Genomic DNA, 25,619 nt, shown 5'->3' with positions numbered 1-25,619 from the left:
CAAATAACTTATGTAAGAAGTGCTCTCTGGCTATTTTCATGTCTACTAAGGTCGTCATTCTAGAGATTGGTCTCTGTCCTGACTTACAGAAGTTGTATTTTATTTTTGCAAAACAGACCTTTTCCTAAGAGCGTTCCTTTGAGGAGTGCTTTACAGCGTAACACAGCGTGGTGATCCGACCGGATATGTGTATCTGGTCAGCTGGCACGCTGTATTAATCTGCACAAATGGTAGATCTAACCCAAACGTCCGGCACGAGCCCCCAATTTGTAAGAGGATTCAATTCAACACTACAGCTAAGTCAATGCCTAGTCTGGGATACTGAATGGAAACCCTTATTGATATATCTTTATGTCCAGTTCATGCGTTCTGGATGACTACCCCTATATAACACCCCTCTCTTAGAATCCCCCTGACCCCACTGAGCCAAGAAGTAGGTTTGTTTTGCAAATTTAAAAGATTTATTTGAAAAAAATTAAACAATGTATAGATATATCACACTTTGATAATAAATTAATAATTGGTTATCACACTTAATCTGATATGATAAAGATTAACAACGGAGAATCTGGCACTAGCACACTTGTGAATAGGAACAGAAGAAGAAGGTGGTAGAGAATGCTTTATATGAGTTCAGATGGATGTAATGTTGAATGAAAATGCAATACAGAAAATACTCAATATGATTTCAACAAAACAATGTAATCACTTTTCTCTGGCAATTCCCTTCCCCCCTTTTATGCAATGCAAGGAAATGGAAGGAAAGCACACAGTTCTCAGAAATGCAATCAACTGTAATTCAGTTCGCCCCAGCAAGCTTACACTACAGAAGTTGGAAACACAGGCCCAAAATGCTTTTATATGTGCTGGCAATGAAGTGAAAAATATGCTAAAATGCTTTTAATTCCCCCTAGAGGTTCAGGGTGAGTGGTATCTAGTTAATATTAGTCCAGGCTCACCCTAGCAATGATTCAGGAATGATTGGCAGGTTAAACAAGTTTTTTCTTTAACGGAAGGCAAGCAGCAGCAGATTTTTACACGTGGAGAAACTTGCAAATCGCGGCAAAATGTCAAATCGCGGCAAAATTTGCGAATGCGCCGGGCGCGATTACAGAGGAACTACAAGGACTATCAGTATCTTTTTGGGGTCCTAGGAAAGCCTAGGATCTCAGCTTCCAGATGAAAGTTACTGCAAGTCTCTAGGACAAACGGTCACGGAGATATGAGCGATTAAATAAAGGTCGTTTTTCAGATTTGAAATTTTAAAGTTCAAAAAGACAAGTGCAGCTTGCAACTAGAAAATGACTGGTGACAGCTTTACAAATGACAGGTGACAGTTAGGAGGCAGTTCTACTTAGATTAATAGATTGAATTATATTATTTTAACTAAGAGATTGGTTCTGCACAGTCTTGCTAGGTACTCACACTATATTCTTGAATTAAGCCTCGCCACGGATCTGGTCAGGTTTTGGACTGGACTCTGGTCTCTGCACTTCACAGTGATCTGGGTCAGCTCTCTCTGGTTCTGCTAACAGTGATCTGGGTCAGCTCTGCTCTCTCTCTGGTTCTGGAAATTTGATAGATTTGAAGTCTCTATGTCTGCTCTCTGAAGGTTGATGGAGGTAAAGTATGGATTTTCCCGGCAGAGCTTCCAGCTGCAAATGGATTTGAAGGTCCCTATCTGTCCTGTCTCTCTGCTTTTATGTGCTTTGAAATGGGTGTGTGTGCAGCATCACTAGCCAGCCCCTCTCCACTTATCATTGGCCAAGCTTTCATTTCTCCCGATTGGGGGAGCTAAGTTGTGTCAGAGTGATGTCATTTTACAGCCTGCAGAAAGTCCACTCCTCCTGTCAACTTGCACACAAATCTAGATTTGAACCAAATACATATTTCATAGCTACACAGTGGTTTGAAATTACATGCACCCATCACATATCACAGGAGGTATCCCCTGTTCCAACTCTGCTCTTCCTGGGGGCTTGCATTCAGAAATGGCAATATTTTGCACTTTTTAACTGGTTTGCAATATCGGACATTAACCCAAATTTACACACATGTGCGCAAGGAGTATGGACATTAGTTGATGAAGTGTCAGATTTTTCACATGCACACATTTTGAGTAATATCCTCTTTTCCGCTAAAACCCCCCTGAACATGCCACCGGTTCTAAAAACCTCTTAAAATGTGGGCAGAAAAATCACAAGAATTATGGTGTCATTTAAATAATTTTCACAAATCCGTACTATGAGTTATTCATCTTTTTAGAGTTATGTTCTGGCCCCAAAGGGGTGTGGTTTCCCCCCAGCACAAGGTTGAATTTCTGGTTTTTCCAGTTCTGCCAAGCCAGCTTACTCTCACAGGCAGTGCTCCTCCCCTTTACTTTCAGGAGGAAGCTACATTTACGACATCTGCAATAAACCATCTGCCTGGGTCAGGACAGGGCTTTGTTCAGAGCTCCTGTATTCTGTGGGGGCTCCCCTTAATTCAATTATCAGAGAGATGGGATATCCTTAGTATGGCCAGCAAAAGGCAGATAGGCCTGGGAACACAGCTGTGACTCAAGTTTCACTCCTGATGGGGGGTAGTTGCCAGGCAAAATTGGAATCTCTTTAAGCCAGTTTTTAGCTACATGTCATTTCTGTTCCCCAGTTTAAGTCAAGACATTTTTTTACATATGCAGCTAGGATGCTGATTCTAAGTTTAAAACTATGACATTTAAACAATTGCAACCTATGTGACACTCAAAGTAGGTCACTCATTTCTTTTAAACATTTAGATTTGTAGTGTCTTTCAGTCCAAATTTACTTAAACTGCTGAAATCCACAGCTCAGCCAGTCTTGCTATAAACCTTCAAGTCACTTCAGAATATAACTTTACATTGGATCCACCTCTTAAAATGTCTTTCTTTGGCATGTTTTGGGTTCATTTATTCAGTTTTCTACAAAAAGTAAAATCTGGTGTTGTTTTAAAACGCCGGCTTTTGGATAGTGGTGAGTACTGGTATTGCACCCCTTTTTGGGATTTAAGAAAATGAATTCCCAACAGTTATGGGTTTGCTTTTGGCAATCAGCATTGCCATTCCCAATGGTTTCAGACTACTGTGTGGGTAGTCCAATGGTGGTTTTAGGCAGTGTCCTTCTGTGCCCATAACATCGGCAAAAATGGGTGGCAGCCTATTCTTCATGCACTTCCCTGGGCATTTTCTGGGAAGCTCTGGCCATCATGATGTTTTCCATGTCAGTACTGCACAGTTTTGAGGTAGGGCTTGGATGCGTGGATAAATACATCCCACAGTCCTCACTCGCCTCGATATATCCTCTGCTTTTGACACAGTCAACCATGCTATCCTGCTCAAACGCCTCCATGACAACTTGAGTATGACTGATTGACCTCATTTCTCACTGACTGACCCTGTAAGGTCCCCCTGGGGTCTTTCCTCTCTTCTCTCTCTCTACTTGTGGTGTTCCCCAGGGGTCTAACCTCTCTCCCTGTCTTTTCAACCACTATCTTGCACCTCTTGCCCACTGCATCACTACGTATCCAATTTTCAGTATTATGTAGATGACACTGAGCTCTCTTTCAGGCTCCCCACAGCCACCTATGCTCCCTCCCTCATACCAGACTGTCTGGCCTCAATTCAGGAATGGTGTGCCACCAATGATCTCATCCTTAATGCCAGTAAGACTGACATCCCCCTCATTGGGACACCTGTTCCCTCCTTTCTTCTCTCCCTCTGGCCGCCCACTCTGGGCCCTCTTCGTGCTCCTGCCTGTGAGGCTAACAACCTTAGTGTCATCTTCAACTCCACTTTCTCCTTCTCTCCTCACATCTCTCACATCTCTAAGAAGTCAAACTATCAGCTGCAACTCCTTAGAGGTATTCTTCCTTTTCTCACTTTCCCCCAGAAGTTCACTGTCTCCAGAGCTCTGATCCTCTCTAGGTTGGACTACTGCCAACAGCCTCTTTCTAATTCTGCCTTCGACCTTTAGAACTTATCCAGAACAGGACTGCGAGACTTGTTCTTGACCTCAAGCCCATGGATCATATCTCTCCAGCCCTGAAATCTCTTCACTGGCTCCCCGTGGATACAAGGATCAGGTACAAGACCCTATGCATCGTCCACAAGTATTTCTGGGAGCCGAGACCACTTTACCTCCAACTTTCTCTTCCAAAACATCTTCCTTCTCGAGCTCTCCGCTCATCCACCTCCAACTCTCTGAGAGTGAGACATTAATCCAAGCAGAGAGTTGGGGCAGATCCCTTTCCTCCTCTGGGGTCTCACTCTAGAACAGCCTCTTTGCCTCTCTCAAACTTGATCCGAACCACCTCCGGTTCCCAGAAGCAACTGCAGACCTTCCTTTTCACTTCCACTTTCTCTCTTCTTCTCCCCTGCTGATGTACCCAACTTCTCTGTGCATTGCTCAACTGGATACCCTCTGTACTCGGGCCCAGGTTCCTGCATGTCCAGTTGCCCTTGCACTTCCTCCTGGCTCCCCCAGCACTTAAGGGTCTGTTCCTGCAACCCAACAGTCCCATCTCTCTGCACATATAAGCCACCTGCTGGCTGCACTTACTACCTGCACTTCTCCCTCCGCCCCGGAACTTATCGCCCCCTTAACCGCACTTGAGCAAACTGAATGACACAAAGCCTAGCCAGATCGTTGTTTTGTCCTCCCTTTGTTTGCCCCACCTTGTCTTCTCGCACATAGAAAAACACGTGTACAGGTGCCTTATACATGCCATATCATAGCATATTCATGTTATTTTAAATCAAAAAGCCAGGGTTACTACACCGTTACGAAATGGCAATTTGTCACAATATGTACACCTGTTTCAGGTGTTTCACTCATATCGAAATGCACCAAGAAGTCAAGTGTTGTCCCTCTACAATAATAAACTTCCACTTTGTTCCATGTACACAGTATGTGAACCATCTACTAGCTGAGAGAAAACAACAATTAAAGTTAATGAAGCTTGGCAGGACAAAGAAATGTAACAAAAGGGAAACTACCTGCTTGCAATTCTAGTTCCCCATCATTGGGTTCTTTATGGTAATTATCAACCAATACATATATCCATGCATAAGTGAGATTCCGGATTATATTTTAACAAATAAAATATTTCTAACCATTCAAACTGGTTTATCACCTAATTGAGCCTATGTTTAAAAGAAAAACACACAAATAAAAATGCACTGACTTTGCCTGCGCTTTCTAATAGGAATCAAAAGTAAAACGTATGATATGTGATAAATACAATTTCCTGTTAACACATGGGTTAAGGTTGCCTTTAGGACAAACCCTTCTTTTGCATAATAATGGTGTCTCGCACTCTCACATGAATCAGATGATGTTTCCTCCTTTTTTCTTTCCTACCTAATCCATCCTCTATCCACTTCACGTTATATGTTGAGAGCCCTCACGTTTTATTTAGACAGGGCAAAAGAGATCAGAAAAACCAAAGGCTGTTTTCGAGCTTCCAGACTCAATCCTTTTTGTGCCTTGGAAGGGAAGGACATATTTGTATAATAATGCATACTGGAAAGTGTACTTACATTGTAATTCGAGCTCTGTAAGGCCCTGCTCTTGGTATGCACCCTGCCGTGAGTTCTTGCCTGCGTTTCCAGCCGAAACTCCATGCCCAATTGTAACTAAATATAAATATAAATACAAAGGACCAAGAGAACCAGAACCACCATCAAGATCATTTTCCATTCTATGTTTTTCTGCTCTGTCTCCTTACATTCCAAAGAGCTGTATGCCCTGGGAGTGGGTGACAGAACATGCCAACAAGGTTCACGAAAACCGCATTTGTAGAACGTTTTCGCCCAAAGGAAGCATTCTTTCTGGTAGCTGCATCCTACGAACAATGCCTGACCCAAGACTCTGCCCTACACTTTACTGAGACAGGGGCATGTTTCTAAAAGGCTACTGATGTCGCCTTTGCACTGGTTGAATGTGCATGAAGTCTAAAGTGATCCAACAATTCAACAACAAAAAATAACTTCCTGGTAATTTACTTCTTGTTAGGTACTTTGAATTTTTACTTCGATTTCTTTTTTAATTGGGCATCCCTCATTTCCCCTTTACCCTTCACTACCACCTCTACCCCAAACCGCTCCCCACCCACCTTTCAAACCATTAACCCACAACTAGATAGAATTAATTCAAAGTAATTCGAAGTAATCACCACAAAGTAAATTACTGCAAAGTAATTTACTTCATGGAAACAACAGGATACCGTCTTAAGAGAGTTGGAATACTAAGCAGCAATTTGGAAGGAGACATGCAGAATTCATCACGAATAAGCTAGGAATACGCGTGGGGGCTGTCTAAAGTACCACCTTATCACTGGGGAATATAATGGATGGCTCTTTTGAAGAAAGCACATGTAGTTTGCTGGTTCACCTTGCCACTCTAATTGCCATAAAAAGTCTTCCAGATCACAGAAAAATATAGACTCGAAAGTTCTGTGCACTGACAAGCCTTGAAGCAGATTTAAGCAAATTGAGGGCAGCCGCTCTTGTAGGAAGGAAAATTCAAATGTTATCGTTTTTAAAATTAAAACAAATACTCCAATGTCTTCAGATAGGCAGCAATAGTGGAAGAGTAATGGTTACAGGAATCAATGAGAATTCCTATTCCACCTAAATAACTGATAAACACATGACATCATCCAACGTTGCCAGGTGAGTGTAAATCATGTATTAAAAGTCCAATAGCAAAGGTTAAACCACTTGCTTGTGTACTCCATTCTCTGTCCAGTCACAATGACCAAAATGCATAGGCTGACTTTACAAGCACCAAACACTCAACTTCAGTTAGCTGAGAGAAGGATGGGGGAAAGATAAGCAACTGTTGGGGGGAGTTCCAGGTGTCCTATTGTTTGGTAACCTGACCTGGATACAGCCATAACTTGAGCTATTCCTTTTCCACATGGGCAATTTCCTAAAATAAAAGATACCTCAACCTTTTTTTTAAATGACTTTTCTCGAAGAAATAAATACAGCTGTTCTAAAATGAACTGTGTTTTCATTTGTTGTGTAGAAATTGTGTGTTTTCCTGATTATGTTGTAAAGCACGGAACTCTTGAATGGGGAGAGCTGGCCTCTTGCAATCAAATAATCCACTGATGATATCCAATACACCGTAAATTGGCCCAATTTTGAGACTACATATCAGTTTGCAGGGCTGCCCTTGTAAACCCATCGAGGTAGAGAGATGTATGCCTTCTAATAACAGCACTTCACGTGGCATGCATGAATTTCAAAAGATAGCCCCTAAAGTATCGATTCTCAGAGACACTGGGCCTGATTCACAGAGTGTTTTCCAATGGGATTGCACAATTATAAAACACCTCTGTGAGTCATGCCCACTGTATTTGCAACACATTAATTAAAAGCAGGATTATATGTAAATGCCCGTTGCAGTTCCCGTTCCAGTTGAGCACCTACGGTTTGCCTAAGTTGCACTCTGTCTCAAGCTTGCAACCAGGACTTCGATGGCTTCCTTTTTGGCATTGAGTACAGTGTAAACTATTTACCTGGTTGTCGTGGTCTATATGGGTGTGTGTGCGTGAGTGATGTGCTACTGATATGTATATTTATGCATATTTATACCTAGAGACTGTCCAGAGTACTCAGGTGTTACCAGAATGGTGTAAGGCCCATACTTTTAAGAGAGCATGCTTGGTTCTAGAAGCGTTCATAGAGAGAGAGAGACGAGGTGGGTGGTGTGCTCTGTGAACCCATCTTAGATGGCCCTTTATTTATTTTATTTATGCATTTGGTGCAGCGCACAAAACACTCAGGTATCTCGGCGCTAGTTACATTGGGGTGCATTAGTTAGGTACATTAGTTACATTGGATTGCAAGGTTACAGGTTACATTACGTGAAAAGAGGTGCATGAAAAGTTATTTACAAGAGAAAAGGAAGTTAAGAGGGGGTGGGGAAAGGCAGAGGGAGATGTAATGGTCTTAGGAGCAGTACAGTCAATTGAACAGCCACGTCTCAGGTTTCTGCGGAAGGTCCAGTAAACCTGTTATTTTCTGAGAGTAAGTGGAAGATTGTTCCAAAGTTTGGCTGCCATGACCGGGAAGCACTTGCCCCCTACTGAGAGGCGGTTGAACTCGGGGGTCTTCAGGAGGTGAGAGGTGGCCGATCTTAGAAGCGGGTGGGGGTGTATTTCTCTACACATCGTGGCAGGTACGTCGAGGCAGTGTTAGAGAGACAACAGTGGACCAGGGATAATGTCTTGAATTTATTCCGTTCCCGGATGAACAGCCAGTGTGCAGCTCTCCTGGCGTCCGAGATGTGGTCCGATTTGGAGAGGACAATGGCCACTCGGAGGGCATAATTTTTGATCGTCTGGAGTTTCCTTAGGTTGTGTTCGGATGTGCTGGCAAATAAGGCGTTGCAGTAATCGAGCTTGGCTCCAGTGATAGCTCTTGCTATTGTAAGGCGGTTAGGAGTGGAGAGGAAAGGCCTGCTGGCATAAGGCAGTTTGGCTGTGTAGGCCGCCGCTGAGGCGATTGAGTTCACGTGCTGTGCGAAGTTGAGGTTTGCCTCCAGGTAAACCCCCAGAGTTTGATTGAACTGCAAATAAAGAAGGTAAAGGCACTCACCTCCTGATGTGGTCTTCATGATGGAAACCGAGATATATAAGGGACTTTCATGACTTCCTATATGGCAGAGAGTACTGTTTAAACTATCCCTGGTATGCGCAACACAGTTACTCCCGTCTCAAAACAACAGGACCTTGGCTATCTCAAAACCTAGATGTAAAACTGGAGGTGGCCATAGGTTTTGTGTGACTGGTCCATGTAACTAGAATGCCTTAGTTGTAACACACACATATTTGGAGATTCAAAAATACAAGCGTATTACAATTACTGTAATTTATAATATACATCTCCAACTTTTACTTGTTTTATTTTGTGTTTTTTTCTCAAACATTGGATAAGCAAATAGGCTGCACATAGGAACAAAGTGAGTTGTTTTATGGACGATCCCTTCATAATCAGCATGGATTCTTTAACAGAAGCTGATTATGCCACTGAAGTATATTGCTTCCAGGTGAAAGACTTCACTTGCAGCTTACTCCTTTAGTCGCTTCTGCGTTAAGGGTCACTTCGGTTCTGTTCTTTTAGGGATCTTCCAGGCCCCAGTGACCAACCATCCCTTGGTAGCGGGCCAGCTCAGCAGGTGGATCAGTGGCTTCCAACTGCTCACACTATGAGTTTGAGCGCTGCCGTTTACCCTGCAGCCCGCTGTAAAGGCCCTATTATGACTGTAGGGTGTTAGGCCTTTTTGGCCAAAATCGCAGTTTCCTTGATGGTCTTAACTTCATTGCTTGGGATCGCCCTTCCACTCTGCTACTCTGCGACAATTTGAATTTCAAAAATCGTTATTACTCATACATATATATATATATATATATATATATATATATATATATATATTCAGTGAAAAAACTTTTGTGATGTCATCTTTGATGTTCTGGGTGTTAGTCTTAGCAGTGCACGGTGGTGGCGCGAGTTATGGTTGCTTAGCTTACCATAACTGGCGAATTTCAAGGGTTTTTCGGTTTTACTTGGAACCATAACGTCCCTTTAACAAAGTTTTTTTCACTGAATTTCATAGGTTTTTAGTAGCGCAACTTAATCATAACGTCCCTTACACAAAGTTTTTTCACTGAATTTCATAGGTTTTTAGTAGTGCAACTTAACCATAACGTCCCTTTAACAAAGTTTTTTTACTGAATTTCATAGGTTTTTATTAGTGCAACTTAACCATAACCTCCTTTTGAATGGATGAAGACCACTAGCATCCTAGGTTCTCAAAGTAGGAACCCGGGGTGGTAACAGGAGAGAGACACGGGGCTTGAGCGGGGATGGTGGGAGCAAGAGGGAGACACGGGACATGAGCGGGGGTTGGGGGAACAGGAGGGAGACACGGGGCATGAGCAGGGGGTGGGGGGAACAGGAGAGAGACACGGGGCATGAGCAGGGGGTGGGGGGAACAGAAGAGAGACACGGGGCATGAGCGTGGGTGGGGGGTACAGGAGGGAGACACGGGGCATGAGCGGGGGGTGGGGGGAACAGGAGGGAGACACAGGACATGAGTGGGGGTGGAGGGGAACTGGAGAAAGACACGGGGCATGAGCGGGGGTGGGGGGCAACAGGAGAGAGACACGGGGCATGAGCGGGGGGTGGGGGAACAGGAGAAAGACACGGGGCAAGAGCGGGGGTGGGGGAACAGGGCATGAGCGGTGGGTGGGGGGAACAGGAGGGAGACACGGGGCATGAGCGGGGGTGGGGGGAAACAGAAGAGAGACACGGGGCATGAGCGGGAGGTGGGGGGAACAGGAGGGAGACACGGGGCATGACTGGGGGGTGGGGGGAACAGGAGGGAGACACGGGGCATGAGCGGGGGGTGGGGGGAACAGGAGGGAGACATGGGGCATGAGCGGGGGGTGGGGAGGAACAGGAGAAAGACACGGGGCATGAGTGGGGGGAACAGGAGAGAGACACGGGGCATGAGCGGGGGGTGGGGGAACAGGAGAAAGACACGGGGCAAGAGCGGGGGTGGGGGAACAGGGCATGAGCGGTGGGTGGGGGGAACAGGAGGGAGACACGGGGCATGAGCGGGGGGTGGGGGGAAACAGAAGAGAGACACGGGGCATGAGCGGGAGGTGGGGGGAACAGGAGAGAGACACGGGGCATGACTAGGGGGTGGGGGGAACAGGAGGGAGACACTGGGCATGAGCGGGGGGTGGGGGGAACAGGAGGGAGACATGGGGCATGAGCAGGGGGTGGGGGGGAACAGGAGAAAGACACGGGGCATGAGTGGGGGGAACAGGAGAGAGACACGGGGCATGAGCGGGGGGTGGGGGAACAGGAGAGAGACACGGGGCATGAGCGGGGGTGGGAGGCAACAGGAGAGAGACACGGGCATGACCAGGGGGGTGGGGGGAACAGAAGAGAGACACGGGGCATGAGCGGGGGTGGGGAGGAACAGGAGGAAGACACGGGGCATGAGCGGGGGCTGGGGGGGAACAGGAGAAAGACACGGGGCATGAGTGGGGGGTGGGGGAACAGGAGAGAGACACGGGGCATGAGCGGAGGTGGGGGGTACAGGAGGGAGACACGGGGCATGAGCGGGGGGTGGGGGAGAACAGGAGGAAGACATGGGGCATGAGCGGGGGGTGGGGGAACAGGAGAAAGACATGGCGCATGAGCGGGGGTGGGGCCAACATGAGGAAGACACAGGGCATGTGCGGGGGGTGGGGGGAACAGTAGAGAGACACGGGGCATGAGCAGGGGGTGGGGGAACAGGAGGGAGACACGGGGCATGAGTGGGGGTGGGGGGGAACAGGAGAGAGAAATGGGGCATGAGCAGGGGGTGGGGGAACAGGAGGGAGACACGGGGCATGAGCGTGGGTGGGGGAACACGAGGAAGACACAGCGCATGAGCAGGGGGTGGGGGGAACAGGAGGAAGACACGGGGCATGAGCGGGGGTTGGGGGAACAGGAGAAAGACACGGGGCATGAGCGGAGACACGGAGCATGAGCGGGGGGAACAGGAGGGAGACACTTACTGTGCAGGCGGCAGATCCCGCTCCTTTTAACAAAGCCTCTTGATGGGATAAACAAAGATGGCGGGCGTCTCTGAAAATACAACGCACTGCACACTTCACCGCAGCCAATGGGAGAGCGCGTCACATCACGCAAGCCGCTTGCCCAATCCCTGTCCTGTCTGCGGAGCGAACAATATCACTAATTTCTTTCACTTATATTTTTGTCATTTTAAAAAAAAAACACTGGATGGATTTATACCTAATTAAAGTAAGCATGCTTTCGGGACCAAGCCTCCGCTCCTGCCGCAAATTTGGTGTAAATCCATCCAGCGGTTTGGGCTGTAGGCGTGTGTGTCTATGGGAAATAAATAATTTTTGGGACCCCCCCCTATAACTTTGCCCCCCCTGGACCAAACATCACCAAACTTTGCAAAAAAAAATTCAGAGTGGGCCATATTCTTTTTTTGCAAAGTTTGGTGAGGATTCCTCCAGGGGGAGCGAAATTATAAGCCGCCCAAAAAGTGCTCTTCCTATGGAAACAGCAATTTAACCATAACTACATGGCCACTACTGTGGCCATGTAATATATACACATATTGTGCTTTTTTTATTTCTCTTTAATGCAATGTTGCTTGTCAGTAGGGTGCACAGTTGCTGCTCTACTGCTTGAAGAATGAAACAATCTGCTGCTTGAAGAATGAAACAATTGCAAAGTGTTTCCTTTACTTACCTTTAAAAAAAAATGGAATCGCCATGTTCTTCCTCCTTCCGGCTAGTCCTTACTTCCGGCTGCTCATACTCAAAACAGACAATGACTCTGCTGGGCTAAAACCAAGGTGTATAGCCACTCCCAGTCGGTGCCCCCTGTGGTTGCATCTGGGGCTTACATTCTTCCTAGTAGAATTTGTTATCTTACATCTTGTCAGCGGTTCCGGAAAGCAAGCAAAACGTTTCTTTTCTGTTGAGTTTTTGTGTCGCTTACTTTCTCCTTAGGTTAAATCTTCACCTAAATGTGGTTTATTCTGCCTGGCTTGCGCGGTACCACGTAACACACATGAATATTTGTTATATAACAACAAAGGCTGCATCATTATTTGAAACCCTGTCTTGACTCTTCTCCTTAGGGCCATGGTGGATTGATTGGTCTGATTGGTCCTCCGGGAGAACAAGGGGAGAAAGGAGATCGAGGTCTTCCAGGAAACCAGGGGGTTCCGGGTGCCAAAGGCGATGCGGTGAGTGTGCGATAAGGCGCTACAGGATAATTCCTTACAGAGAAAACAAAATGGCTATAAGAAGTGCACAAATTAACACAGTGATCTCTACAAAGTATATGGCTGTTTTTTGGGTCGGATTGAAGACCTATTCTTGTACATAATATATGATTAAAACTTCTCATCTATTTCAGGGTTTATCAGGGTTAGCCGGTCCAACAGGCCCACCCGGCCCTTCAGGTTTGCCAGTAAGTATCCAGGCTATTACAAGGGGTTTCTAACAGCCAGTGAGTTTAAATCAAGAGCGCTACTTATGTTACATGCCTACCTACCTTTCATTGCTGTTTTTACTAATGGATTGGAATTTTAAAATGTACTTGTTATAGCTTGTGCTGGATAAGCTAACCCTGTACATAACTTTCGAAGATCTGTGGGTGTCCTGGAGTGTATTTTGTTTGTGGCTAGTAACTTGAAATTGTGCACCCTGTAAATAACACTATGGGACTTTGGCTGTGGTACAATCAGCACATCAAACACTTGAGCGTCCTCGCTGGTCATAATCAGTCTATCTACAGTAGCACTGGCGTGCCCGCACTGCCATACTCTCATGCATTCCACATGCGTGAAAAGCACTCTTATAAGGTCAGTAAATCTAACACTGCACCACTCCCTGCATAACACTCAAAATCAGTCAGTATATCTAACATCGCCTCACTGTCTGAGGCACTGTCCCTATTTTGAAATCAGTATATCTAATACAGGGATACTCTCACTGTTAGTGTCGATGGACAAGATTCGCTATGGTTTTTCTAGAGATATGATTGGTTATTTATAACGCGCTTAATACCCAGAGGTTTCTAAGCGCGGAGCCGGGGATCGAACCTGTGTTGCTACGTGCCGTCTTGGTTCCAAGCGAGCACGTTTCCCTTGAGCTATCCTCCTGAGACCAAGAAAGAAATCAATTCACCAGGGCATCCTCTTCATTTGCGTCAGATAACCTGCACATTCTGATGCCATTTTCCCCACCTGTGAGAAAGTGTGCAAAACAGGTGGTTGAAGGGGCAATTTCTGCACTTTTCCAGCGCATCCCAAATTGCACAGAAATCAAACACTTTCCCTGCGCCTTTTTGGAAGAGGTGCAGGGGAAGTGCACTGCATGACAGTATTCTAATTCTGCCATGTATTTTGCCTAAGTGCCACTTGCATTTCTATTCCTCAATTACTGGAATGCTTTTTGGCTTTGAGTATTAGCTACATATAACCCTGAGCTATTGCACTGCAGTGCAGATAGAAGAGATGGGTGGTGAAAAGGGGAACACAGACTGTAGACTGTAGATGTTATTTACCCATCCACTGACCGTCCATGGCCATGCTAATCCAGATAGAAATTCCCACTCACTATTTGATCCTGTCCAAAGCACACCTTGTTAGGATTTCTTTGAGCTAGCTCTATAATCCAGTAACATCAAACTCTTGTGTGTATAAGCCGTGCCAGTGAAATTGTTAAACCGTCTTCTAGAGTTAATGGCTTAACTGCAGCTGTAAATGAGCTCCTGGTGTAACATAACTGCCTTGCAATATGTGTGTCCTCTAACCTGTTCCTCGTACAGAAATCTTAAAAACAAGCATTGGCAAAGCCAACTGTTTTGGCTTTTGTGACGCTTTTAGATCAAATGCCAGGGTACTCATAGTTTTTACAGCTGTGTCTACCCGTTGGCCAGGTAGCACCATTATGGAAGTGACTGGAAAATAAATGCCTATCCCATGCTTACACAAAAGCCAGAACTGAATTTCCTAATGCCTTGTTTCTCCAAAGCATTTATTGGCCTGTTGGCTCTGAAATAACTTGGAGCACCCATGTGGCCAGTGGAAGCCTGACGTACATTAGGGTCGGAGGTCAGCTACCAACGCATCTTTTGTATTGCTGCACTGCTCTAAGGTCACCTTTAAAAATAAGGTGGCCTGCACTCTTCTAAAAATAGGGCATCTAAAAATAGTGCATCTTCCGTGTTATTTTCATATGCCCCATTTTATGAGAATTGGCCCCTATGTATCTATCACTAGACAATCACACCATTACGCTTTCAGAAATCTAATAACTGAACCGCTCTCAATGTTACATGCCCAGTAACACTGGGAAGCTTTCACAGTTGCACTGTCACTCTATGTAACGCAATCAGAAGCAACCTATGGAACGCTATATGGATTACACTTCCTCTTTGGTTATACCACGGAGTTAATCTTCGAATAGAAACACATAAAATGTATTGATAGCTGATTATATTTCTTTCACCAACTTGAATACTGATGACAGTTAGGGTGGTGCCTTGTGCACATCATGTATCGTCAGGCTCGTTCAGTGACTTTGTAATTTGTTTAACAGGGCCCACTGGGACAGAAAGGATCAAAAGGGGCGCCGGTGAGTATTGCAATGAGAAAAGGCCTCCTGTTCAGAAGCAACTGCGATGCTTGTACAGCAGTGCTGTCAGCACACAAGACATTAGACCACTTATCACTATTGCATGGGCTATTTTACCAATGACTGGCTTAGCAACTACAAGTGCTGAATGCATTTTGTTAGCGGTTACTTTAGAATTAGTATACTTATGGGTACCTTTGAGCTCTCTGACATTGATGGCTGGTGGAAGGCTTTAATAACAGGTCACACAATCAAGCACATAATTGCAGTAGTCAAATGTTTGATTGAAGTTCTCCCAGAGATCGGAAATGTAAAACTATATTGAATTTGCTACGGACATACCCGTTTTATCATTCACTTGTTTTAACTCTCTTATCTTTTTTACTTTTAAACTTTTAAATACTGATGAAATATGTTGTTTATGGAAATTTCCTTTTTTTGATTTCCGGATTTTTTCCGTTCTTGGTAAAGTCCTAACTCAATTCAATTTTAATGCAAATATTTTTTTTTGTTTTTAAAAATACCTATGGGTATTCTACAATAAGGTTTGTCCTGTTCTGTTGGCAAAACCTTTTTAAGTAGGAGGGGCAGATTGTACATATATAAAAGGAAATGAACTCTCACGACATCAACCATGAAGTCATTTGTTTTCTGGAATTTGTGGCGAACATATTTCCTACGTTCTTGTAGATATGTTTACTATAGGGTGGTAGTACTGTTCAAAGAAACTCTGAATTGACTTGTCAAGAGTCTCATCGGACTTGAAGATAGTTGTTTTCTCTGTCTAACTGTTTTATTATTTATGGATTCTGTATTTTACTTCTTTTTGTGTATTATTTGTTTGGGTGTCTTATGTTGCACTCCGAACCCTATCAGCGTGTTGGCGCATTACAAAAAATAAATTACAATTCAACTCAGTTCACCATTTGCCTTCATTTATTGCAGGGTACAATTGGGACGAGAGGGGACCCGGGTCCAGTTGGGCCGCCTGGCCCTCCGGTAAGTTGCCTTTGGACGCCTTGTATGCTAGCCCATTAATTACAGGATACTAGGGGGGCCTCATTCCAAGTCGGCCGGTCCGGTAATAAAGTGCCAGTTTTGATGTATACCGGCACATTACTGGACCGGCCGACTACAGGTTTGCCGGTGGGGCACCTAAGTTACCTCCAACTAAAAGCTGGAGGTAAGGCAGGTGCCCCACTGGCAAAAAAAAAGTACTGCCGGTGGCGGTAATGACGGAAAATCACCTCATGAAGTCCTATGGGACTACATCACAATATGCCCATGCCCCCTTGAGGCGAACAATCCCAACAGGACCCCCTCTTCTGTCTAGGCCAACCTAGTTCTAGAAACTGAACTAGTACATGAATCTTGTGTGGAAGGCTCGGGGCAATGATGGCAGCTTCTCTTCTGTGCTATCCGGATTGTTATCAGTGTCCATCTAGTCAGCAGCTCTGGCATAAGTTGCAGTCAGTAGTGGAGGCAGAGGCAAACATGGTACACATGGTAGAAATGCTGGCAGCATAGAAGGTTGCCTGGGCTGTAACAGTCCTCACACCTGAGGTGGAAATGTCATAGGCGCGGCCCACTGTTGTAAGATCGGCAGAATATGCAGAGGTGCTGAATCTGGTTTAGTTCCTTGTACCATCATCAGGGGCTGGGGCTGTGACAGCATCACCTGGATGATGTTACAGAAATAGCCCTTTGTCGCTACTGACTGCATTTTCATCTGGAATTTGGCAAGAAAAGTGTTCCTCTGCCAGAGCGTGAGTATGTTCCAAGGGCTGCAGAGGTGCCTAAGCCACTGATGCCATTGAGACTGGCACCCACAAGGTTCCACGAGATAGCTGGTCAGATAGCACAGCGAGTAGAGCGCTCTCTTTGACATCCATGCAGAGCCTGCCAAAGCAGGTTTGAATCCCGGCAGGGCCAAAACTCAGCCTTTCATCCTTTCCAAGGTCTATACATGTGCACCACACACCGTGGGTATTAATAAGCAGCGCTCAGATGCCTTCGTAGTGCTATAAAAATGCAAATAATGCCTGCTGAAGATCCACGATGGGCCGTCAGTGCCGACCAATGAAATGAGGAGTCCACAATTCCTTTCCCAGACTAGCTCTGGAAGAACCCAGAAGGTCCACGGAATCTGATGTCATTAAAGTAGAAGATTTAGCGTTTTCCCGCTCTTTCGCAGGCCTACCCACCATTTTGGGTGGCTGAGGAATTGGCAGTTTAAGGCTCCCGCTTTGTTGCTGCCTGATATACGATCTTGTGGTGTGTTCATGCCAACTTGTAATTTTGCATGTGGGGGTCTAGACTCTTTGGGGAGACCCTGACACAACCTTTTCTTCTATTTAGACCCATTTTGGGAAACCTTGCACATGTACCCTGTATTAGCCCCTTTACATGGATCATCGGGTGTTACCCCAGACTTAGCCCACTGAGGGGAATTCTCATAATGGCCGTCCAGCTTCAGCCACATCACAGGGATCCTCATGCCTAGACCTGGACATACTGGTTTTGCCCCTAGATAGGGATCATTGAGTTTGCACCGAACCATAACCACAGAATTTTGAGGACTAGGATACCTGCCAGACTGAGCGACTCCCAAAAAGGAGTCCTATAGCCAGAGTGCACCAAAGGCAGGTCGCTCACATGACAATGACCTTTTGCTTCCAAGTATTCGTTGAGGTGCTGAGGAGGGATACTAGAAAACATATCCTCAAACTGCAGGCCGACACCAGTCCCAACGGTAGTCTGGGCCTAAGTAGTCCCGGACGAAGGAGTGAGGGTCTAACAAAGGGATCTGCCAGTCGCAGCTCATGTCCTTGATGAAACCAGTTTTATACGGCATAGCCAGTTGAATTAAACCGCTGGGCACAAGAGGGATAACGCCAGGGATTAAAAAATGTAAACCACAGCAAGGAAAAATAAGAGTGCACACTCTGTGCTCGGGGTTACTGTCTGTCCATGAAGGAGAAAGGACCTGACAGAGCGCGGATGGGTGCAGCGTCTGGAGAAGAGTAGCTGCATGACTATGTGCTAAATGCTTATGCATGGAAATGTTCTGCTGGAAAATGGTTCCAGTTCCATAAAAAAGAGAAATCTATACTCAACAGAAACGTCTCTTGAGCACCTTCCTAATCCCAATAGGTAAACGTACGTTTTTCACTGCCAGGCCAGATAATGGAGAAACCAACCATGTTAACTACCACCTGTAAAGAAACCAGAATGAAGATCTACGCAGGGGAGACTATTAGGGAAGAGTTCTCAAAGGGCAGGAATTCACTGGTGTGTTGATGCATATATTGAGAAGCAGTTACAGTAGGACCTATAACAGCATAGATTGTGTTTTATATTGTCATCCATGGCGTTGTGTTCTACAGGGACCACCAGCAGAAGTGGTGCAGTCGCTGCCACTTGAACTGTCAAGAAAACGACGACGGGAGTCAGATGACGAACAAGGAGACCAGTCGATAGATGGATCCGACTACCAAGCTGATGGCATGGAGGAGGTGTATGCCTCGCTTGGCTCCCTCAAGACAGAAGTTGAACAAATGAGACGGCCGGTGGGAACTCGGGAGAGCCCTGGACGAACCTGTAAGGAGCTGCAGATGTGCCACCCAGACTACAAAGACGGTGAGAATGGGGTTCTCTTATGTGTTAACAGCCTATACACAAGTGTTCCAAGGCGCTACGAGGCAAGGGAGGGGGAAAAAAGGGAGGACAGACAGCGATCCTACTAGGCCAGGTGTCATTCAGATCGTGCAAGTGCATGGGATGTGGGAAGCGGAAAAGTGCGGGGGTAAGGGGAAAGGAACAGTGCAGTACATGGGCATAGAATAATAACTAAGTAAAAGTAACGGCCAACAGGTGGCAAGTGCAAAGGTAAGTGCAGACATCAGGTGTCAAGTGCTGGTAGTGGGACTATAGGGATACAGAAACAGTCCCCAAGTGAAATGAAGATATGCTACGTCACTTATTACTTGCCTTTACACAAGTCTTTCTAGGCGCAAGGTTAATCAGTGGTAACTAAAGGAACAGAGTGATACTGCAAAATAATTATTCACACGGACAAACTCTTGATTGGGTCAAACTATTCCAGGCAGTATCATCTACATGTATGAATTGTGTGATGATATCAGAGGTCTATCTACCCACTGTGATTAGATTAAATTGGTCTGTTTGAGGGGTATGCATGTGGAATTTTGTTTAGCCACAAGATCTGTGTAATGACAGACTCAAACAGGAACGCTATCTTTCTACCAACCCAAGAAGTCGATGTAAGACCCACGCGGAAATCTATGAGCACGTTGCCATCTTCCAAATGGCTTTTTGTTTAAACACATACATTTCTTGTTCTGAAGTGTCTTGTCTTTTTTGTTTCTACATGGTGAAAGGATTTATAACTTCTAATTCCAACATGTTGTTATTAAAAGATAAATATATTAATTACAAGTACTATATAGCTGAATCAGACATTTAAGAAAGTATATATAATAAATGATGCCATGTATACATTTAATACATTACAAAAAAAGTATGTCATCACATTACACATACACACCATAGTTCAAAATAATTCCATACTGGCTACACTGTTCTCAATGTCGCATACATTCAACATGTTTCACTCTCTATTGAATGTTACTAAATGATTTACATCATCAGCCTTTTTCAAGTGACCCGATTCACCACTGGAATCCTGGGATAGGTACTGAGTAAAAATACCTGCAATCAAATGAAGCAAGACAAGTCATTATGACCCTGGCGCTAAGGGATTACCTGTACCGTTAAGGGTACCGGTACCGGTAATCCCTTAGTGCCCAATTGCCATTACGGCGGCTGGAACCAGCCGTTATTGCAGGGACCCGCAAACGGACCCTGGCGATAATTACAGTACCGCAATTTGCGGTACCGTAATTGCCGCCTTTCCCCATTCCCAATATGCCCTATGGGGCAAAAAAGGGAATGGGGAAGGGCCATGGTGAAATGGGGAAGTACGGCCCCGCCAACCTTGGAATGGGGTGGTACTTCCCCATTTCACCATGGCGGACTCGTTACAATACCGGCAGCAACCATGGTGCCAATAGCGCCATGGTTTAGCGCCGGTGTTGTAATGAGGGCCAACGTCCTTTTGTTTGAACATTATGCAATGGACCATATTAGAGCTCATACTGCATTTGCTAATATAACAATATGACAGTCTGGTTACCTGTATACATCTGGAAAGCTACTGGACCACGCTCTATATTAAAACCAAACCAGCAAACAAACTCAACACCGTGCCTGCATACGGTCGTATGTATACATTTCAGTTCCGGATGTTTCCCCTACACACCATATGTCTGTTATACACTGACACAATTGTTTGCGATGAAACCTCAGATTTTTGTTGTAAGAGGCGCTATTAACTTCATCTTGCAATTGCAGGCATCTTGTTGGAAAGAAGTTAAAAGCTATATTATATATATATATATATATATACACACACACATATATCAGTCAAAGGTATATCAAAAGTGATAATTCTGCCATTTATACACGTATGTCACCTGTAATGTCTTCAGTGTGCTCATGGCCTGCGCAACGGAGGTACAAAGTTAAGATGGCACAGCTTCCAACACTTGATACATTTCACAGGTTTCGCTGCATTAAACGATCAACTTAATGTCACTCAAAAGAATAAAAAAATAAAATAAAAATATATATATATATATGTATATATTCACTGACAAAAGTAACCAGGTTACTCACCGTAGTGACCACCTTACACCTAGTCCATAGTCCCCTTTCCTCCATACTTATGGGACGTCCTGTGGGACGGGGCCGGAGCACTTTGAAAAAAGCATTAAAAAAAAAATGTTTTCAAAAATGTCTCCTTCCTCTCTTTCTGCACGGGGCCCGGCACGCGGCCGTAACCCCGCCCACCTTGGCTCCGCCCCACGCATCGCCCATCAGTCCTTTTCTATCGCCAGGTAGACCTATTAGCAATAACAGAGGAACCTTATTAGAGTGGACGGCGGGCAGGCGTATGGAGGAAAGGGGACTATGGACTAGGAGTAAGGTGGTCACTACGGTGAGTAACCTGGTAATACTCCTACGTCCCGTCCCCTTTCCTCCATACTTTTGGGAGATTGCCAAACACTCCTTACAGGAACTATGGGTGAATGGAAATACCCCTTACTAAAACAGGTTCTTTAGCACAGCCTGACCAAACTGAGCATCAGCTCTCGAACTCATGTCAAGACAATAATGCTTACAAAAAGCAGATGGGGAGGCCCAAGTAGCTGCCCTAGCGATGGACTCCCAGGGGACATATTTCCGAAAAGCAACCGCAGCTGCCTTGCCCCGCACCAGTGTGCATGAATACCCTTAGGAGTTTTCAGCCCACCGAAAAATAGCCGCCTTAGATGCCTGCTTACCCTGAGGGTTACCGAAAGTCACAAAAAGTTGAGAAGAACTCCTAAGCTCGGAAGTCCTGTCAAGATAGAACGTAAGAGTCCTTCTGACATCGAGACAATGCAGAACCCTTTCTGCCTCTGAGGTAGGGTTCGGGAAAAAGACCGGCAGGGGGATCGACTGATTCAGATGGAATTCAGTTACCACCTTCGGTAGGAAGGCAGGATTTGTCAGTAGGACTACCTTACCCTTGTGAAAGACCAAGAAGGGATGCTCCACCGACAAGGCCTGGAGCTCACTCACCCGCCTTGCTGAGGTAACAGCGACCAGAAAGGACACTTTCCAGGATAGGTACTTGAGGTCCACCGTGGCCATGGGTTCAAAAGGCTTATGGCACAGCGCCGTCAGGACTACATTTGGATCCCACGGCGGGTGCGGACTACGAACTGGAGCGTAGAGGCGTGTTAAGCCTGCAAAATGCCTCTTAACCACTGGATTACACAGAGAGTAGGAACATTGGTCTGTAGAAAGATAAGCGGAGACCGCTGAAAGGTAAGTTCTGCATGACAGAACGTGAACACCCAACTCTGCTAGGAAGGATACGAAGGACAGCACAGTGTCAATCGTAGCCACCCTTGGATCCAACTGCTTTCCCAAACACCAATGAAAGATACTGAGCCATTTACTCCTGTATTGGGATCTGGTCGAGGGTTTCCTGGCTGGCTGGATAATACGCATGTTATCCTGAACTCAGGCACCATGCTGCGAAGCTGAGCGATTGTGGGCGAGGGGTGCCACATCTGCTGTTCCCTTTGATGAAGAAGATCGGGGGTCACTGGTAACCTGATCGGCGGATACATCGACAGGTGTTGAAGTTCTGAGAACCAAAACCTGGCCGGCCACCAGGGGGCTATGAGTAGAAGGGAACAGTTCACCGAGTTCTTCAGCTCTGGAGGCATACAGAGGAAGCTTCTTGTTCACCGCCGTAGCGAAGAGATCCACCTCCGGTGTGCCCCAACGCAAGAAGATCCATGTGAGGACCTCCGCCTTCAACTCCCATTCGTAGCTGACCACTGTCTGCCGGCTGAGGGCATCCGCTGTAACATTCATCTGGCCCGGGATGTGCACTGCAAGCAGCCAGACACCATGAAGCACGGCCCACTCCCAAATCTGGATGGACAGGTCCACGAGAGGGTGAGACTTCTATCCCCCTTGCTTGTTGATGTAATACATCGACACGACATTGTCCGTGCATATGCGGACCACCTTGTTGGCAATGATCGGTCTGAACGCCCCGAGTGCTAGGAAGATCGCCAGCAGCTTCAGATGATTTATGTGAAGGAGCTTGTCCTGAGGTGACCAGAGGTCCGAGACCTGGAGAAGATCTAACGTCGCACCCCACCCCAGGAGGGAGGAGTCCATCGTGATCGTCACCATAGGAGCTGGGTCCTGAAACCCTGCACCCACTGACAGGTTGCTGAGAGATGACCACCATTCCAGGTCCACTCACATGGAAGCCGGAATCATTATCAGCTTGGAATCCAGGTCCACAGCCTGACGCCAAGAACTCCGAAGAGCAATCTGGGTCCGTCTCATCTTGAGACGAGCAAGAGGAAGAGCCAGCACACACGAGGCCATGAGGCCCAGAAGCCCCTGGAACCACCAGGCCGACATGCTCTCCGACTGCGCAAACCTCTGACACGTGGCTAACAGATCTGACATTCTGTCCCTGGTCAGGTACAATCTGCAGTCGATCGTGTTCCAGCAAACACCCAGGAAAATCAGGTCCTGCGAGACCGTCATGGAAGATTTCCGCCAGTTCACTGACAGCCCAAGATGGAACAGAAGCTGAAGGGGAGACTGAAGATTGCCAGCTGCTTCCAGCAGACAAGGGCTGTGTAAGAGCCAGTCGTCCAAATATGGATAAACATGGATACCCTGGAGACGAAGGTAGGCCGCAATCACCGACATCATCTTCGTGAAGACACGTGGCGCCGAGCTGAGGCCAAAAGGAAGCACTCGAAACTGGAAGTGTTCCTCTCCCAGAGAGAAACGGAGATATCTTCTGTGTGGGTTCCAAATCAGAATATGCATGTACGCATCCTGAAGATCCATCACACTGAGCCAATCGCCCATCTGCAAGGAGGACCGAATCTGGCTGGGCGTGATCATCTTGAATTTATCTTGGGGTAGGAAAAGATTGAACTGGGAAAGGTCTAGGATGGTGCGCAGGCCAGCCTGGTTGGGTTTGGGCACCGTAAACAGCCCGGAGTAGAAGCCCTCCCCTCGTTCCCCGAGAGGAACGGGTTCCACAGCTCTGAGGTCCACAAATTTCTGAACCTCGGCTTTGAGGGAGGGCGAGCCCGATAGCTGAAAAGGAGGGTTGACGGGTGGGGTAAGGGGTAGTGGTAAGCGGAAACCCGCCCGAGCGACTGACAAGACCCATCTGTCTTCTGTGATGGTCTGCCACACCTCCCAATGAGACGCAATGCGTCCTCCCTCCAGGGTCCCATGCGAGCGCGGAGAACCCTCATTTAGTAGGTTTTTCGGTGGTGTTGCCACCTGAACCTGAGGAGGATGCTGAGGAGCAGGAGAAAAACCGTGTCCGTTGTTGCCTACGGCGGTTGTTCCTCACAGGGGTATCCACTCAGAGATTTTAGGTTGAGGAAGCCCCTAAACCCAGAGGAAGGTCGTCTTTGCGACAACGGTCTCTGGGTTTTGAAAGGAGTCTTAACAAGGACCAACAAGGACTTCGCTGTCTGAGTGCTTTCCTTCGTCTTGGTGAGCTCTACATCTGTTTAGAATGAAAGAGCTCCTTCTCATCGAACGGAAGGTCCGACACCTTGTCCTGCACTTCTTTTAAGAATTTAGTTGCATGCAACTAGGCCTGCCATGAGGTATCAACCCCCAGCATAAGGCCTCGAGCCGAGGTGCCTACGTGATAAGCCGCAGCCTCCAGGAGATCCTGGGCCAAGACCCTGGTGTCGGATAAACCCCCTTTAAAGTCTTCCAGCTTCTCGACCGGGATAAACTCCTCAAACTCCGACAGACCTTTCCACATCCGCATATTAGCTCCCGCTAACACCAGTTAGGCGTTGGCCTGCCTGAACTGCAAGGTCGAGTTGGCAAAGAATTTCCTCCCAAGGGAGTCAAGGAGCTTGTCCTCCTTTCCCAGAACCTGAGTAGCCGTCGTGGAAGAGGATGCTGCAGGCTTGGATTGCAAAGTGGCCGCGGCCGCCACTGTGGAGGAGGGGGGCGAACAAGACGACAGGGCCACCTCTTCCGAAGAATGCAGCCTGTATCTCACGTCAATTTTCTTATTGACAAAAAGTCCAGAGTGTGGCTTTTCCCAGACCCTGCGGACCTCGGCCAGAACGTCCTTCTGCAAGAACAGGCCGGTACGCTCCAAAGGAGACAGGGTGAACGCCCCAGAAAGCACGCCCTCCTGCGGAGCGGGTGCCTCGGGCACCGGAACATCTAAGAAGAACATCATGTCCAGTACCCGGTCATGAAAAGCTCTAATAGAGCAGGGCAGGTCCTCGTTGTCCTGATCGCCCAGCGCTTCATCCGACAGGTCAGGATTCTGCTGAGCCGTGTCGGGCGCTGCCTTGTCCACAGGGGACAATGGAGGCAAATGCGGGAGAGTCGGGGGAGGCACCGCAGGCAAGGGAGGCGCCGGCGGAACCACCGGAGGAACGGGTGGAGCCGGAGGCGCGGGCGGACATATCTCCCCAAAAAGCCCTTTGAAATACTCCCTCATGGGGTCGGTATGCATTAACGTTTGAAATTTACCGAAAAAGGCATCCTCCGGGGACTGTTTCGGAACCTGAGGAGGCCTCTCATGAGGTAGACAAATCCAGGGACGTAATGGGGAAGGGTGCCACACAGGCCCCTCCACCGACGTATCCACATAAATCAAAGGTGCCGACCCCGCAGGCAACAAAACATTGTGCGGAAGAGGCATCCAGGCGTTCCAATCGTAAACTGGCCAATAAGGATGCGCAGAAGGG

General features: G+C 46.7%; 1 protein-coding gene across 3 annotated transcripts in view; it reads left to right on the top strand.

Annotated features, from left to right (window-relative positions):
• Nucleotides 1-25,619, top strand: part of COL5A3 (collagen type V alpha 3 chain) — an 899,023-nt gene that overhangs the window by 812,648 nt on the left and 60,756 nt on the right. For all 3 annotated transcript variants that reach the window (XM_069604041.1, XM_069604040.1, XM_069604039.1), the window contains 5 exons: nt 12,702-12,809; nt 12,983-13,036; nt 15,172-15,207; nt 16,153-16,206; nt 18,594-18,846. In XM_069604041.1, coding sequence (XP_069460142.1) covers nt 12,702-12,809; nt 12,983-13,036; nt 15,172-15,207; nt 16,153-16,206; nt 18,594-18,846 — 505 coding nt within the window. The remainder of the gene's footprint in view (nt 1-12,701; nt 12,810-12,982; nt 13,037-15,171; nt 15,208-16,152; nt 16,207-18,593; nt 18,847-25,619) is intronic.

Source organism: Ambystoma mexicanum, chromosome 3q (genome assembly GCF_040938575.1).
Source record: "Ambystoma mexicanum isolate Mex_15411 chromosome 3q, UKY_AmexF1_1, whole genome shotgun sequence".
NCBI classification, from domain to species: Eukaryota; Metazoa; Chordata; class Amphibia; order Caudata; family Ambystomatidae; genus Ambystoma; species Ambystoma mexicanum.
This window is presented reverse-complemented; position numbering and strand designations above follow the sequence as displayed.